The sequence below is a fragment of the Hirundo rustica genome, chromosome 2, assembly GCF_015227805.2.
Source record: "Hirundo rustica isolate bHirRus1 chromosome 2, bHirRus1.pri.v3, whole genome shotgun sequence".
Lineage (NCBI taxonomy): Eukaryota > Metazoa > Chordata > Aves > Passeriformes > Hirundinidae > Hirundo > Hirundo rustica.
This window is the reverse complement of record NC_053451.1, coordinates 19,204,083-19,220,450: the sequence shown is the minus strand read 5'-3', so window position 1 is coordinate 19,220,450 and position 16,368 is coordinate 19,204,083. Positions and strand designations below refer to the sequence as shown.

Genomic DNA, 16,368 nt, shown 5'->3' with positions numbered 1-16,368 from the left:
TAACTGATCCCAGTTGTCAACATGGGCTTAAGGAAGAGAAACGGAACACTCCATAAACCCAGTCACCAACGCAAACAGTAACAAAGGAGAACTTGATCCAGCATTTGAATTGGCGAAACAAGACCTCCTTAGAAGACTTAAGAGACTATAAGAATTACACACCAACATTTAAACAAGCTGTACCATATAGCAACATGTAATTTGAATCAAGACTCCAAATGGCCAGATGCACAAGAGAATTTAACAAGACTTTCTAGGACAGAAACAGAAGTAGTTTTGTGATCACCTTGAAGGACTTCTTTGACTCTGACATTTCATTCATGCATACCTTCCTACACAGACCACAAAACCACCACAGGTCTTCTCTTGACATCTCCATCTGTACCATTCGCTACTTAAGAAATATCCATCTTCCACTTCTGGAATACCACTTTCAAACAAACAGCCAACCAACTTTGGCTGAACTATGGATCATTTTAAGAGATTAGAAACCCTGGTTTTATACTTTTCTGCCTCTCCTCATATAAAAGGCCTATACCAGAAGGCAAGAAATATTAGAAGTCAGAAAATAAGTTCCATTTCAAGACACTCCTCTGAGGATACGATTTAACAAAAATCACAGGAAACCTCCCACTTGTCTCCATTAGTAAGAAGTGGAAGACTATGTCCTCGAATGAATCCAAATGTAATCTCCCCTGCCACTTTATTCCTCCTATAGTCTTAGTACTATAACTTATGTGCTTGATTTCCACACCTGGATAACACATTTGTCTCAAAAACCGCCATACTATAGGTTTTTTCTAAACGCTTAATTCTAGAATACAGCAAAAGGGAAGGAAGTTTGAACTTCACAGAAATGATGCTTTCCAGCTTTAGTTTACTTCCCAATAAACAAAGGGCGCTAAGAAAAGCAATGAAAAGAAGCAATGACAACCCCAAAACCCTCAAAGACAGAGAAAGCCTTTTAAGAGTAGATGAGCCTGAACCAGTAATTCTAATAAGCTTGCATTAATAACCTTTTAAAAAGTAAAATCTATGACAAAAAGGTAAAATTACTTAGTTCATAGAAAGACTTCCATGCAGCCTATATCTAGTACAGCTTACAGAACTTACTGGACATTAGCTTCATTAAGCAAGAAGACTGAAAGGACATAATTTTGTAGAAGGCACCTCAATACTCAGAAAATAGATGCAGTTAAGCACAAAAAACAAACTTCCAAACCCTGTCTTACCTTTTTAGCAAGACTTATCTAACAGAGTACAGAATGACAGGATCAACTACTCTTAAATGGCTATCATATGTGTTTGATATGGAAACAAGGTACTGTGACAGTCAGATTTTGTACAAATGGCTAACACAAAGCCTTACACTGCATGAGCGCTGTTTCTCTAACTTTTTTCATCCTCTTTGAAAACTAAAATTCATTCACAGGATCTTTGAAAACTAAAATTTACGATACATTATTCACAATAGAGCAACTTTTGTGTGATCACACAAATAAAATCACATGTATTGCATAGGAACCATTCAGCACTGGTTCCTAAATGTACCAACACTATAAAAATGAAGCTTAGTCAATAATGCTAGTAAGTTAAAATGACACAAATCAAATTTATGAAGAATGAAGCATTTCTCTTTTCCATGATGCTGTCTTACCCAGAAGCCAAAAGAGAATAAGAATAAAAAAAACCACAGAAACTGTCAAGGTGCCAATGTTTCCATCATCTTTTTTTTTAAATTATTATTTTAAAATTATTTTAGTGGGACTATTTCCCAATATTTCTACTACAAATTGACTACTTCAATCTGACAATCATTTAGAAGCATCTTCAAAAATACAATCTTTAAATGATCACTGCTACAATTATATTGGAATGTTAAAAAATAAGGCTATTGCAAGCATATTTGGAAGCAAAGGAGCTAAACATTAAAAACTTCTTTTGCTAAGTTCCCAAGAATAAGAATGATCAAGTAAATGGAAGCACTGCTTAGCAGTGCTCAGATACATAATCATATGGCTCAGCAAACAAGCACACTTTCAACTTAAAACTAGGACACACATACAGATTAAGCATCACCAGTAGATGAAAGAAATGCCCTGAAATCAGAGACTTTTTCTAGGAATGACATGGGTCATGATCTGGGTCAATGAAGTAATGGTTACAATTTTTTTCATTTAAGCATTCTGACATAGAGTCAGAATGCAATTTGTATAGGAAACACAACTAACAATTTGAACACAAGAAAAACATTTCTATTATGCTCCTTTTCTCAAGCTCTGAACTGTATCAGCTAAGCAAAATAAGATAGCTGTCACCTTTTGAAATACTGATTTTAAAAGCTTGAAATAGGTATTGTGATTCAGTATGCTTCACTAGTGTGATTTGTTTTAAAATCCCTCCTCTCCAACCATCTCATAAGAATGGCCCAAATAGACAATAAATATGAACTACACCTTCTTCAAAAATTCTGTGCTTCACAAAAGATGTTCTTCTATCACCACTGTTATCCTAATGCGGGAAATGAAATGGGTAACTGGAAAGAAGCAACTCTAGTAACTAGATGGAGTTACTAACATACTGCCAGAATGACTGTACACAGCTTTTAGCAAGTATTTTGACAAAGTGACACTGAAATTTGGCTTAATATTCGTTAACTTTAAGCAAACCTATAACTAGATTAGGGTTTCATACAGCACAGCTAAATCAAAATAGAATGTGCTTATACAATCCAACTACTTCTGTCAAATTTCCCTTGTCATAACAAATTCATATTTCCTTTGAAACGCAATTATTTCTGTCCATACACCAAATGGGATGCCTAACACAGGTAGCCATAGGCTCAGTGATGAACAGCTCTCACAGGAGTTCTGGTAAGAATGCATCTACAGTGAAAACATTGCCTTTACACACTCACAAATTCAAACACAAAGTAACATGCATTCATCAAAATCTTTACTGATCACTAAAACACCTTAAATAGTGTATTTTGCTCCTCTTGGAGTTTTTTTTGCCTAAGCATATTCACGCTTCAACAGTCTTGATGTTCTTTAAGAAAAGAGTCCTTAAAAGTCAAGCAAATTTCAGACACCCCACCAAGCCCAGAAGACTACCACAGTAGACTGAATAGCTATAATCATTGCCAAAGGTCTGGAAGGAACATATGTATAATTCAAACATAACAGCAGTGACATTTACAAGAATGTAGACATTTCACTGCTTCTACCAACAACTTCACCAGCTGTAAAGCTATACTGCCACCATGCCTGCCTCAGAGCTCAAGTGCAGACAGACAGAAGAGAAGGAATTCAATCCTCCATTCATCTGACATCTCACTCCCCACTATCTCCTTCAAAAAGAGGAGACTTCAGAAAGAGCACTGTCGAGATTTACAGTAATACCACACAAGGCAAAGACTAATGGCCACAACGTTGTATCCCCCTCTTCCCAAAACAAGACTGCAGATCTTGCACAGAGTTTCCTGAAATATTATTTTTAAATATTATTTTTAAAATATTAGTATTAGATTTATATCTAATCAAATATTAAAAACCTCTTCAGTTAAGGAATTAAGTTAATTCCTTTTATTAAAACTGAACCATTGCAAATCAAGAATCCATTAGGTTTCTGAAAAGGCTTCCCAGCACGAAACCAACATTATTATTACCTTACCATAAAATCACGTGATGTCTGAAAAGTGTGAATATTTTTTGCTTCATTCTATCACTTGTGAAAATTCTAAGTCAATATCCATCATGGCTCCCAAAGTCTAAGGATCCAGGGTAGGGAGGCAGGCCAAGCTCAATCCAAGTTAACAGTCACTCTCTCTACCATAGGAAAAACTACGCACTGTAAGCCCTGTGAATAAGTCATTACAACAAAATGAATGTTTTATGAAGGAAATGCACTTGATTTTAAAGGTCACAAAGTGACAGATGAGAGCATAGAGTGAAACAAATCCAGCAAATTACTGATTGACCGACAGGGTCAATGAATCCAAGCAATAAATATTTCTGCTCTTTGAATAATTGAGAATGTTAAAACACAATGGCTGCAGAAAACAGTGTTAAGAATGCAGACAGACCAGATGATCTGCTTCATATTTAAGTATTTCACTTACCTGTCCTGTGACTGCTCTTCATACATTCTTTCCTTTCCTTCCTTAAAGAGTCTTATGGCCCGTTTTGATTTTTTCATAAGACTGTCAATGTAGATTTTAAAATACTCATTCTCACTGAGTTGTGCGAGTTTCTGGTTGTCATCATACTTGCTCAGTATAAGTCGCAAATGTTGGTAAGTATCAGGTAGAATGTCAAGTATATAAGGTGGGCTGTTTTTAAGTTGAAGCTTTGGGTTTTGGCACAATCTTACCTATAAGCAAAAACAAGAGAATGTAAAAGACAAGAAGTCCATTGAGACAAAAACTGATCTGATATTTTCAAATTTATCTGGTATAACATACTCCTCTAACCTCCAATGCCAAAGAATTAAATCCTACTTCATTTATATTCTGTGGAATTCCAACATAGTCTCTAATGTCAAAAGAGGCAAAATTTGACCTAATCTTGTCACACTTAAAAAGAGCAAACAGGCTTACCTACATATTTTGTGGGTTTGCCCTTAAAGTATGTCTTTTCCTGTCTAATGTATGCTAAGTAGCACATCAAAACACAGTCTACAACAAGTGCCAAGAGCAGTACTTTCATACAGATGTGTTTGCCGCAGGTTCACTTAGCTACAGGTGTTTATCTACTAAGAACTGACATAAATTGCTTTGTCATCTGCTGGCTCTCTTTATCCAACAATATAGCCTCTTAGACCCTAGGGAAATTTAGTTTTGAAAGCTCTGCACATAAGGAAACAGTCTGAACTGTGACAGTGGTTCAAAAGTTATTACCTACAACAGACAGATACTCAAAACCAGATATTGTAAACCAGGAAACAAAAATATCATAAACTCATTGTTTTCCAGGTCCTGGCTAGAATAGAAGTTCAATGCTTCGCTTCTGGCTGGATGAGGAAGTGCCCACCAAAGCTTTTTTCTCATTCCCCTACTCATAATGAAAGACCCACAGGTCAAGACAAGGACAGGGAGAGATCATTCACCAAATACTGTCACAGGTACTTAATATTAAGGTACTTAGCCTCGGCTTGGGGAATTTAATTCATTTAACTACCAGTCAAATAGGTAGGGTAGGGTATCAAGTAGGTAGGGTAACAAGAAAATATAACCAAACCTTAAAAACACATTCCACCCCCCATTCCCTCCTTCCTGGGCCTAATTTTATTTTCCAGTCTACCTCCTCCCCAGCAGTAGCACAGGGAGATGGTGAATGGGAGCTGTGGTCGGTTCATCACACCTCGTCTCCATCACTCCTCCAGAACTCCTCAGTAGGAGAACTCCTCTTGCTCCTCACACTCTTCCCTTGCCCCAGACAGCGTTCCCTCCCATAGGAGACAGTCATCTTTGGACTTCCCCAACGTGAGTCTGTGGTCTTTCTCATGGACCACAGTTCTTCGTGAACTCCCCTAGAACATATCCCCTCCATAGGGGAGGGTGCAGTCCTTCAGGAACAGACTGCTCCAGCATGGGTCCTCTGAAGGGTCACAAGTCCTGCCAGGAAACACGCTCCAGTGTGGGCTCCTCTCTCCATGGGACCACAGGTCCTGCCAGGAGCCTGTTCTAGCACAGGTTCCTTCTGGTATCTCAGCCTCCTTCAAGCATTAGCCTGCATGGGCTCCATGGCTTACGTGGCTCCATGGCTTACAGTGAATGTCAGCTCCACTGTGGACCTGCCACCGTGGGCTGCAGGGGAATCGCTGCTCCAGCATGTGGAACACCTTCCCCTCCTTCACTGAACTGCGTGGCTGCAGAGTTTCTCGCACATATTCTCACTCCCCTCTTCCTCAGCTGTGATTTGCTTCTGCACAGTAGCTTTTCTCCTCTCTTCTTTAAGACATTACCCCAGAGGCACCACTGTTGCCAGTGGGATCAGCCTTGGCCAGCAGCAGGTTCATTTTGCAGCCAGCTGCTCTATCGGACAGGGATGATGCTTCTGGCAGTGCCTCAACAAAACTACCCCTGTAGTCCCTTCATTGCTAAAACTTTGCCACTTAAACCAAACAGAAGAAAGCATCTCAATGGACTTGGAATTATTGTGATCCCAAATGCACAAATATTAATTGAATACCTATTACTCAAAGAGTAAGTTCAAACTAATAGAATACCTTTATTTGAATCTAGTTTCCACCGGAAATGTTACTGGAAGAGAAAGGTACTCTTTGTTTCTTACACATCCTTAACATAACAAGATTAGAACTATCTCCTGGCTATCTAAATTTTCTAATAGTTTGCTCTGTAATGTTCTGTTCTAGAAAGAAAAGACACTGAAACTAACAGGTACTTTTTGACTGCTGTTGCACTGAGCTATTCAGGCAGAGCTAAAACATTGCATAGGGACACATTCTAAATGTGTGTGCAGCTGCACATATGCAAATGCTTATGAAAAAATTAAGACCATGTGGTCTAAAAATTTTATAGGCATCATTTGGAGATTGCCACATTATATATTAGTGACTTTGACATTCTTTTGAGGTAACTAATGAGTTTATAAAAATATCTTAATACTGCTGAAAGTAGATTCCTAGTCTGCTACTATCAACTTGAAAAAAAACACATCCTTGAGCTTTTCTGGGTGAGAGGGGAACAAACCTGTATCCTGCTCACCTCTCTAAACTCTATCACTAAGCAAAGCTCTATCACTATTGCTGACCTTTCCTGTAATTTCTGCATCTACACCATTAAGAAATTCACTGCCTTAAGATTGCTGCCACTAACAGACCTTCATGCACCCCAAAAAGGAAAGAAAACAGGTAATAGTTTGTGTCTGAAACATACAATGCAAGAACACAACCAGGCAATTATTCTGAGGTAACAGGGGGTCATAGTTAGCAAAGTAGAGATAGAGTGGACAAAAGTCAAGCACTAAGAAGTTTTTTAAAAGTCTAGCACCATTCAAAACATGACATTTGCAATCGCTCTCCTCATTTCACTGATTGTTATTTTAGTAATTTCTATTATTCCTTCAACTTTCAGATCAAGTAATAATATCAGGAAGCCTCCTGATGTGTTGTAGTCCTGATCCCAGAGAAATTTACATCTCAGTAGAAAAACAAAACAAAACAAACAAACAAAAAAAAACCCCACAAAACAAACAAAAAAAAAACCACCACAGAAGCAAGAAAATATGAATACATGAGATACATGAGCTGTTCAACATGCTGAAGAGTGGTTCAGACTGAACACTAGCAGTTTGGTATTTCTAGACATAAACTGCTAAGTTCCACAGCAAGCTCTCAAATAATTTAAAGGCTTATAAAGGAACTCAAAGCTGAGAATTAGCTGGAAGGAAAAAAAAAAAAAAAAAAGTAAAGCATATTTGATCATCTCTTGACCAGCAATGAAGTCTGAAACAGCAATCCACAACTGCAAGAACTTTGAAACTGAAAATAACTTGTTTATATTTTATGTGATAAAGATAAGGTCATCAGGATAAAAAAAAAAGGGACAACAGGGCCCATGCTGTAGGTTAGAAGATGTCTAAAGCAGGATTCTCAAAGAATAAAGGTTGGCTCTGATAGCATTCTTTCAAGCTCACAAAAAAAATAGCACTGAATTGGCTGACAGATAGACCTCTCTAAGGAGATGTCACAAACACAGCCAAAGAATCTTACATGTGTAGCCAGACCGAAAAATCATCCATGCAGAAACATACATGAATTTCTTTTAGTACAAGGGTAAGAAGAACTGGAATCCCAAATACAGAAGTGAAAATCTTTATGAAAACCAGATTTTTTTTTCTCAGAACCTACAGTTCACTGTGATTTCTGGTTTAGTGAAAACTCAAAACCAGACTGGTACATTCTTCACAAGATCAACTACAGGAGACACAAATCTGTCACTGATCAGGCCTTACAACTCCCTGAAGTTAACAAGCACAAGGGAAAAAAAAGTCTGAAAGATCAAAATGTTTATTCGGAAAAAGAAGTCAGCAATGAGAGCAGACCACAAGCAGAGAAGGCAGCAATCATTCTGTATTAGTTATTTACCCTAATTTGAACCTCATGAACAAAGAATTAATAATCTTTCTGAAGTCTATCTTTTTTACCAGATGTGCCAACAAGCAGAATATAAGTGATTTCATATATATATATTAGAAATACCATTAAAATATTAAAACAAGAAAAAGCAATTTGCTTATGTTGGTTGCTGAATAGTCCATTCAGCTATACAAAAAGAATATCCAGTTATAAGGAAGAACTATTTTGTCTTTCAGAAGTTCTAGAAAGTTTTCTTCAGTTTCACATCATTACATGCAAGATATTTTACAAGGCTTCACTTTCTGCTGAAGTTGGAGAGATAAATGCAGCACATTACCAGAGCCTTCCATTTTAGAACAAGCTTTTAAGAAAGGCACACAAAAATTCTGCAACACCTTCATTATTTTTATGCACTGTAATTGAAAAATGCACTCATGGTCAAATCAGTGATCCACTGAAGAAGTATAAGGTTTCCTTCACTTCACAGAGTACACAAGGCTTCAAAGGAAGTAAGTCTGTAAGGAGATGGTTGGTAAACCATATGGTTTCCAGTCAGGATATCCTGACACATACCACAGCAGTTCACAATTAAAAGTAAGCAATAAGAAATGACACCTGCTGACGCAAAAGACTTGCCAAGACCTTTCTTCAAAAGAAAACAGAACTCAAAACAAACAAACACAAAAAAACCCCAACACCCCTAAAATAAAGCGCTCTATATTGCCCTTTACAAGGCAACTCTCACCAGCACATTAGGAGCGGACATGAATCATATCACTGTGTGATTTTTGTATTGTTATGACTGGAAGTAAGCATGTATATATTTAGCAAGCACTCAGTGGTAAAAAATGAAAAGCAGTAAGCAAGTTAGTAAGAAATAGCTTTCTTATTGAGGCAAACTGAGACAAAATTAAGCTCTTTTCACTAGCTCACATGCAGGGAAAAATCCAAGTACTTAATTCAGAAAAACAGAAAGAAGAAGAGTGCAACTCTGTGAAAACTGAGGCATTACCTTAATCTAGCAGTAACTAATTTTGAAACAGTTACCTCTGGAACTTCCAGACAAGTTAACTATAGTTCCTTTGCAGAAAAAACATTAACCTCCTCTCCCTTCCTTTCCCACTCCTAACCAAAATAAATGCCGCTACTCATAACACTTTTGAAGACAGTTGACCTAAATTATAAAGCATTATTTCACAGCATCATCGGAGATGAGAGTAATGGATGCCTACTGTACACAGACAATTAATTTCTTACTAAAAACTATCTTCTTACTTTTTAAAGCAAAGCTGAAAGCCCTTGACTCATTTGACAAAAGGATCCTGGTTCAAGCAAAGTATAGCAGCCCTAACAAAATCAGTTTAAACACCTAAGGCTAGTCAAAGACAATACAAGGAAAGTAACTCATCTAAAACAAAATAAGTATCTAATGAGTAGGACATCCGCTAAAGACTGTTCTCAGCTGCAGTGAATGGGTCAGAACAACTGGAGCAAGACTGTCCTCAGCTGCAGTGAATGGGTCAGAACAACTGGAGCATTAGTGCTCACACACTTCCAAAACTACACTCCCAAACTGCCCAAGTGAACCAGTCTCTTCTGCCATACTGCACAAAATATTAGAATAATTAGAAAACACAAATAATTAGAAAATGCCTTGACACACCACAAATACCATAAAGGTAGCTCTGCAGTTAAGATACCATAACAATTCTCCAGCAATCCACAGCATACAATGCAAACAACAATGAACTCTGAAAAACTTAATCAGGAGGGGCTAATAAGGAAAATTGTCCAAGTTTGAACATTATGGTTCTTGGACACAGATTTCTTCCTGCCTGAAGTTACCTTCATTGAAATGCATTTCACTTTCCATAGAAAAAAAAAAGCTCTCGTCAGAATATAAGCAGAGGTGTCCCAAACACCAATCTTTTTGCCTGAGAATACAGTAAGTGCTTGTTCAACAGCTACCACACTGCAACTGAGCCATATGTTTCCACAGTGGAAGAATAAACAAAAAGAATGCTGATGCCACAGACACACAAGGACAGTTGACTTTGGAGGGAAATTTTACTTTCTTCCCATTAGAAAAAGAGAAGCTTCTGTTTCTCTGTTTAATTTTATATTCTTTTTCCATAAGCAGCATACACAGGACATAAGATTTCCTACCAACTTTGACCACAGAATCAATTACATGAAGTTTTGCAAAGGATAACCAACGCACACATAGTTTCAGCTACCAGTCTCTTTATACTCAGATGCTGACAGATGTAAATTTAAAGAAAACCACAATACTAAGCTGCAGAGGTAACACAGCTTTTACTCACTACGCTGATAGTATAAGCTTTGGAGAAGCACTCCAGTTTGCTCTCAAATAATTACCAAATAGCAAATCAATGCTACATGCATTTATACAGAGTCAAGCAACTGGTAGGCAGTGCACCCAAACAGTTTAGGTAATATTGTTAATCTTCACAGTAGAAAATTTAATTATTTTCAGGCCCAATGCATAGGGGGAATGAAAAGTGATTGAAAGTTGATGAAATATTCCTGTTTTAAAAAAATCTCATTCAGAATGTATCATGATTTTATCAGCTTGAATCCCACAAGAGTGAAGTGTGATAAAACCACTACTGACAACTCTAAATAGCCCAAGCAGTAAATAGACCTAACTACTCCAATGTTTACATAGTAGTAATTCTCTCCAAAAGTTGGTTTCAACATACCATTACTCTCTAACAGTAATACATGGCTAGGGTCTAGGTTTTAAAAGCCATTAGGTTTACAATCTCAGAAAGAAAACCTCATGTAATTTATACATAGTTTAACAGGAGACCTGAGTTATTTGCTAACAATATTCATTTTTCATTTACTTACAGGATACAAACTTTCTAAAATACAGATTGTGTTTTAAAAACAGTAATTTGTTTCCTACAAGTCCAGAGATACATGGTCAACTTTCTTACACAATGCAAGCATTGAAAAGGCAGGCTAGCCTTCTAAACCATAAAAGAAATATTATCTTTTGCATTGCACAGGAATTACAGTATTTTTGGTTCTTAATGATAAAGCTACTGCTTACCCATGAGAAAAACAGCAGAGAAACCTGATGTTGATGCTAACAGTTGCTTTCCCTTTAATAATGCAGTTAGTATTGTAAATTCACATAAGATATACCAATAAACCACAAAAAGTATAGATCCCAGTGTACGAAGTATAAAAAGGAAAGATATATAGACAGAAGGCAATTTACATCCACTGATTATCTTCATGCAGATTTTTTTTTTTTATTCCCTGCAAGAGAATATTGCTTATGGTAACTTTCATGAACAAAGCTCTTGTTCATAAGAGCACTATTCCAACATTCTGTCCTGTTAAAGAACTCTTTTTCAAAATCCATGATTATTTTCAGACTGATAATAAAAGTTTAAAGAGAAAGCACCCAAACAGAACAGCAATATTCTGCCTATTCCAACCTAAAGTATCAGCCAATGGAAAACGGACATTATCACGGAATCTGAACGATTTGAAAGCAGGACACATAACCAATTCTACACAAAGAAGTTTGCATGGTGTCTAGGTAGCCAGAATTTTCGCATATACCACAAAACTACCCTCATAGTCATAGTACAGTTCTTATAGGGTAAGAATGTTTGTAGCATTGATTAATCCCTTATTGTTGCAAACAGGTAATTCATACAGAAAACCTCATCTGCCAGAGGACAAAATTACAGAAAGAAATGAAGGAAAGGTAGAAGATGGCAATTTTAAAAAGGAAAAAAATGCAAACCAGAAATTATAAGCTCCACCACTAGTTTTAAGGCTGCTCTTTTTTCAGTGTTTGGTCAAGATAAAAGCTTTGCTCTGTTTGCATTATTCATTTTCTTAACACCATTAGAACGGGGGAAAACTTCAGCTACCTTACTATAGCAATAAGATGGTTATCATAGCTACTGTAGTTAAAGAATAAACGAGCATAATAACTGTTATTACAAGTAAAATAGGCCTCCAAGCCACAACCTTACTATGGGCAGCACCCCACTGACTTGGCAGAGCTACTGCCCTCAGTAGGTATTAATTTGATCACTGACCCACCACAGAAATCAGTCACAGGACACACTCCAGAAATGGGATTTAAAACAACAGTTGATCGAGCAGGTTTCTATTTCTGATTTTAATCCCTGGGTTTGATCTAGGCGGAGGAAAAAATGACCTTCCTGTGCCTACTGCCACACAAGGCTATGAGATTTAAATTTGTTTGGCAGAATATTAAATTTGCTCAAACACATCCTCTCACTACAAGTACCAAATGCTAAAAACTCAACCAACAAGCTAGAGCATTCCCACACTATGACATCATCCTGTCTGGTATACTTTAATACGATTTGGAAATAAAATTTGATTAACTGAGAGCAGCTTAAAGAGGATACATTAAAGATCCAAATTGAGGACACTTATCCAGTAAAACGAAAAAGGAAGCACAGCACAATGTCCAGCTTTTCCAGTGATCTCTACCAAACAGGCCTTCCTGGCTGTCCTGATGGGCTGTGACAAATACAGTTACTCTGTATTGGATGAGTGAAAGCAATCCAGAAGTCTAATCAGTGGAATAAAGTCTTTCTGGTAACTGTGATTATACAAATGAATCAGGGTATAACCTTACCACACATAGATCTGTAAAAGACCTGACACAAGGAAATCAGACCTCTGCATTCCCCACGTGGTTTCAACAACAAACCAGATTCCTAGTTTCCAAGCTGAAAACTTCCTCCTACTGAAGAAGAGTACCTGCTTTTGAATACTTACACTCGCAGTTCTTAGTAAAAGTAACTCACTGTTAACAGCACCCTGACCATTGACAGGAAAATGTCAACAAACCCTTTGTGATAATACCCACTTTTTACTAAAGCTGGGGTTTCAGTTTATAATTGCTGCCAGCAAATACAGTGGAAATACAGATACTGTTCTTGGAGCATCAAAAAAGAGCCTTCCAGGACTTTAAAAAATAACACCTGTGAAGGCACATTACATGAAATAGTCTCCACCCAGACAGTGAAACTAATTATGAATGTTAAGAAACGTTGAACATCTTATTTCACAAGAGCCACAGGGAAACCAAAGAGCTGCACTAAATCACAGAGTTAAAAAGTGGCAGTTGTATTGCCATGCAGACCTAAGGTCAACAGGTAGTGATCCTCCCTGCTCAGCAGTTTCAAGAGGAAGCATTTAAGTATCACCCCGTGTGCAAAGCGCAGTGCCTGCAGCTCCTGAACAGCAAGCCACGTCACAATCAAACTCTTCCTACTACTGGTAAGGCACTCTCCTGGATAATCTATGGTGATGCAGACTGGCTTGTCAAAGACTACTAAACAAAATGTTATCAGGCTGGTGAGGGGAAGTGTAAGAGCTAAAAAGCTACAGTCTATCCCCTTACTTCCTGAAAAATGAGTTTCAGTACAGTGTATTTCTAGTTTCAAAATTAATAGTAGATGTACTTATAAGTCATTAAAATGCAGAACACATACTTAAAAAGTTAGGCATGCCATACTAATCTGTTTACTAAACTGACAAGAGTGACATCCCCCAGTCCCCATGCACATTCCTAAAAGCACAAACACATCTACGTTGTCATCACCAACATATCTCACAGGACAATTAGCTTAACTAAAGTTTAATACTTCAGAGGTCTTGTTTGCAGACTAACAGTGTGATACAACAAGAAACACGCAGAATATGTGATTACTAGTCTAAGTTAAGCAGCTTTTGGTTAGGACAGCTCTTCAACTTTGAGTCATTTTAAAGGATCTGAAAATAACAATAGCCTAAGGCAAACACACACATTTGTTTTCCTTCCACAAACCAAGATTAAGAAAAACATAGCCAGAAGCCACTGGAAAGGAAAGGAAAAAAAAAATAAATAGAAAAGATAAATGATGCTTAAATGACCTAAAACATAAGTCCCCTAACTTTCCGAGGCACATGCAGCACAGCACACAGAGCCGCAGGAAGAAGCTGTTTGTCCTAGTGTACCTATTTAAATAGCCCCATTCTTTACTGTGCGTATACACGGACGCACAGAGACACCCACCACTTTGTCCATAAGCTTCCAGGTCTTCTCCACGGTCCTGCGGTCGGCAGCCGCCTGCTTGGGGGGGCCCACAGCATCCTGAATGGCATCGATGAAGCCCAGGATCCGTCCCTTGCGCGGGTTCCGGCCGTTGAGGGAATTGGCCATCTGGGAGCCAAGCTGGCCGCAACGACACAGAAGAAACACAAGGCTCACAAGGTGCTCCGAAAACATCTTGTCACAGAACCCGCCGCAGCCTGCGAGGCAACGCTTCCTTCTCCACGGGCAGGAAAGGGCAAGATCAGGGCATGTTTAGGAACAAGCTTAACTTTTCATGACCAACAGCGTAAACCCACCCGGCCCGGGTTTACATTGGCAGAAGCGATCCCGGATTTATTGTCAACACCGACAGTCGGGAGGGGGGAACACACCCGCGCCGGGCTCCGCGCCGCGCCCCTGCCCGTCCCTGCGCCCGCCGGCCGCGGGCACATGCCCGGCACCGCACAACAAAAGAGGCCGCGGCGGAGCGGGGGCAGGAGCGGGAGGAGGGAGCAGAGCAAGGCAGCGCGGGCAGCAGGCAGGCAGGCAGGAACCCGCAGGGCAGGCGGGGGCAGCGACACGCACACGGACCTGGCTCCCGGCGCACGCATACGCGCGGACCGGCACCGCGCGGCCGTGTGCCAAGGGCGAGAGCGGCCGCCGGGAGAGCCGGGAGCAGGCGGCGGCAGGGAGGCTCCTCAGCCCCGGCGGCGGAGCGGAGCGCAAGCGAAGGCGTCTCTGCGGACGAAGCTCTCCTCCCTCCGGCCGCGGCGGCTCCAGTGCCGCGGGAGGCAGGCGGAGCGCATCCCGCCCCGCCGCCCGCGCCCGTCCCGCTCCGCGCCGGCCGCCCCGCAGGACTCTGCCCCGTGAGGCTGCTGCTGGCGGCGAGCGAGCGAGCGCTGCCCCGCGGGGAAGCGTGGAGAGCCACTGCCCCGCCGCCCGCGTCGCCCGCCCGTACCCCGGCACAGCCCGCCCGGCGGGCGGGTGGGAACGTGCGCGCGTGTGTGGGGAGTCCTACAGGCACATGCAAAAGAGAGAGAGAAAGAGAGAGAGATGCACACGCACAGGTCTGTCTGTGGCACCGCTCGCAGCCCCCGGCAGGCTGTGGTCTCCCCGCACTCCTAGGAAGTGAGGCTGGCTCCCCGGCGGCGACGGCCCCGCTCCTTCTGCCGCGCCCGCCCCCTCCCCGCGGCGCGCTGGCGGCCGCTCCTCTCCTCGGAACATGCCCACCCCCGGGACAACACTCCGTGCGCGCCTGCGCGCCGCGCCGCCAGCCCGGCCCTCTGCCCGGGGGCGGGAACGCTGCCCCGCGATAGCCAATCCAGCGGCAGGACTGTTTGACTGACGCGGCTTCCAGCAAATAGGCGTGGGCGTAGGCACGGGGCGGGGAAGCGGCCGGGAGCGGGCTCGGGCTGGGGAGGGGGCCGGGAAGGAGCGGCCGGCTGGGATGGGGTGGGAGCGGTAGCGGCCGCGGGGCCGGCCGGGGTCGGGCTGGGGGAGGTGGGGCTGCGGTCCCACCTGGTCCCGCCGGCTCAGGAACAGCCTCAGGCCTTTGGGGGCTGGGTGGTGGTTGCGTTCGTGGGGACGCTGACGTTTTCCCTGGCAGTGGGCTCCAGGGGCTGTGGTAGGGTATCCCTCCCTCCCTCCCTCCCCTGGTGAGGCTGTGGGACCCCTGCCTGCTGGAGCGTTTGGAGTGCGTTAACGACTGATAGCTCTGCCGCCTCTTTGAGTGCGCTGCTTTGCGCTTCCCCTTTGCGCTTTTGGGAGTTTGCTGGGGGTTTTTTAGGGGCCACGGAGAAATTGGGGGTTTTTTTTCCTCCCTGTCTGGTTTCTTTTCTTGCTTTTTTTTTTTTTTTTTTTTAAGGGTCGGGGAGTTTTGCTGTTAAACAAGTGCTGAGATTTTCGTATTTCCATGCTGGGAATGGGCTGGAGAGCTTCTAAAGGTGGTGAGGGAAAATGTAAGCACTTTCTAGTTTAAAAAGCCCTTTTAGGTGCGATTATTTTGATACGAGCACTTCCCCTGGGGATATGGTAAATAAAACTCAACTGATTGTTATGTTATGCCTGAACGCTGCAAAGAGTAAGACTTACCTGCCTAGGGTATGAGACGCTTGACTTCAGATCCTTTTGAAGATTGTCCAGGGAGTAATTATACTTTGCAAGGG

General features: G+C 41.2%; 1 protein-coding gene across 3 annotated transcripts in view; it reads right to left on the bottom strand.

Moving 5' to 3' along the window:
• CBLB (Cbl proto-oncogene B) overlaps positions 1 to 15,411 on the bottom strand; it is a 125,833-nt gene extending 110,422 nt beyond the window's left edge. Inside the window, exons 1-3 of one of the 3 annotated variants that reach the window (XM_040055775.1) lie at positions 15,269 to 15,411; positions 14,186 to 14,344; positions 4,121 to 4,371 (exon numbers count right to left, since the gene is read on the bottom strand). In XM_040055775.1, coding sequence (XP_039911709.1) covers positions 4,121 to 4,371; positions 14,186 to 14,332 — 398 coding nt within the window. In that variant the 5' untranslated portion in view covers positions 14,333 to 14,344; positions 15,269 to 15,411. Of the gene's footprint in view, positions 1 to 4,120; positions 4,372 to 14,185; positions 14,345 to 15,268 lie in introns of those variants that run through there. The other 2 variants (XM_040055776.1, XM_040055777.2) reach the window with 2 other exon arrangements.
• Positions 15,412 to 16,368: the final 957 nt, after the last annotated feature.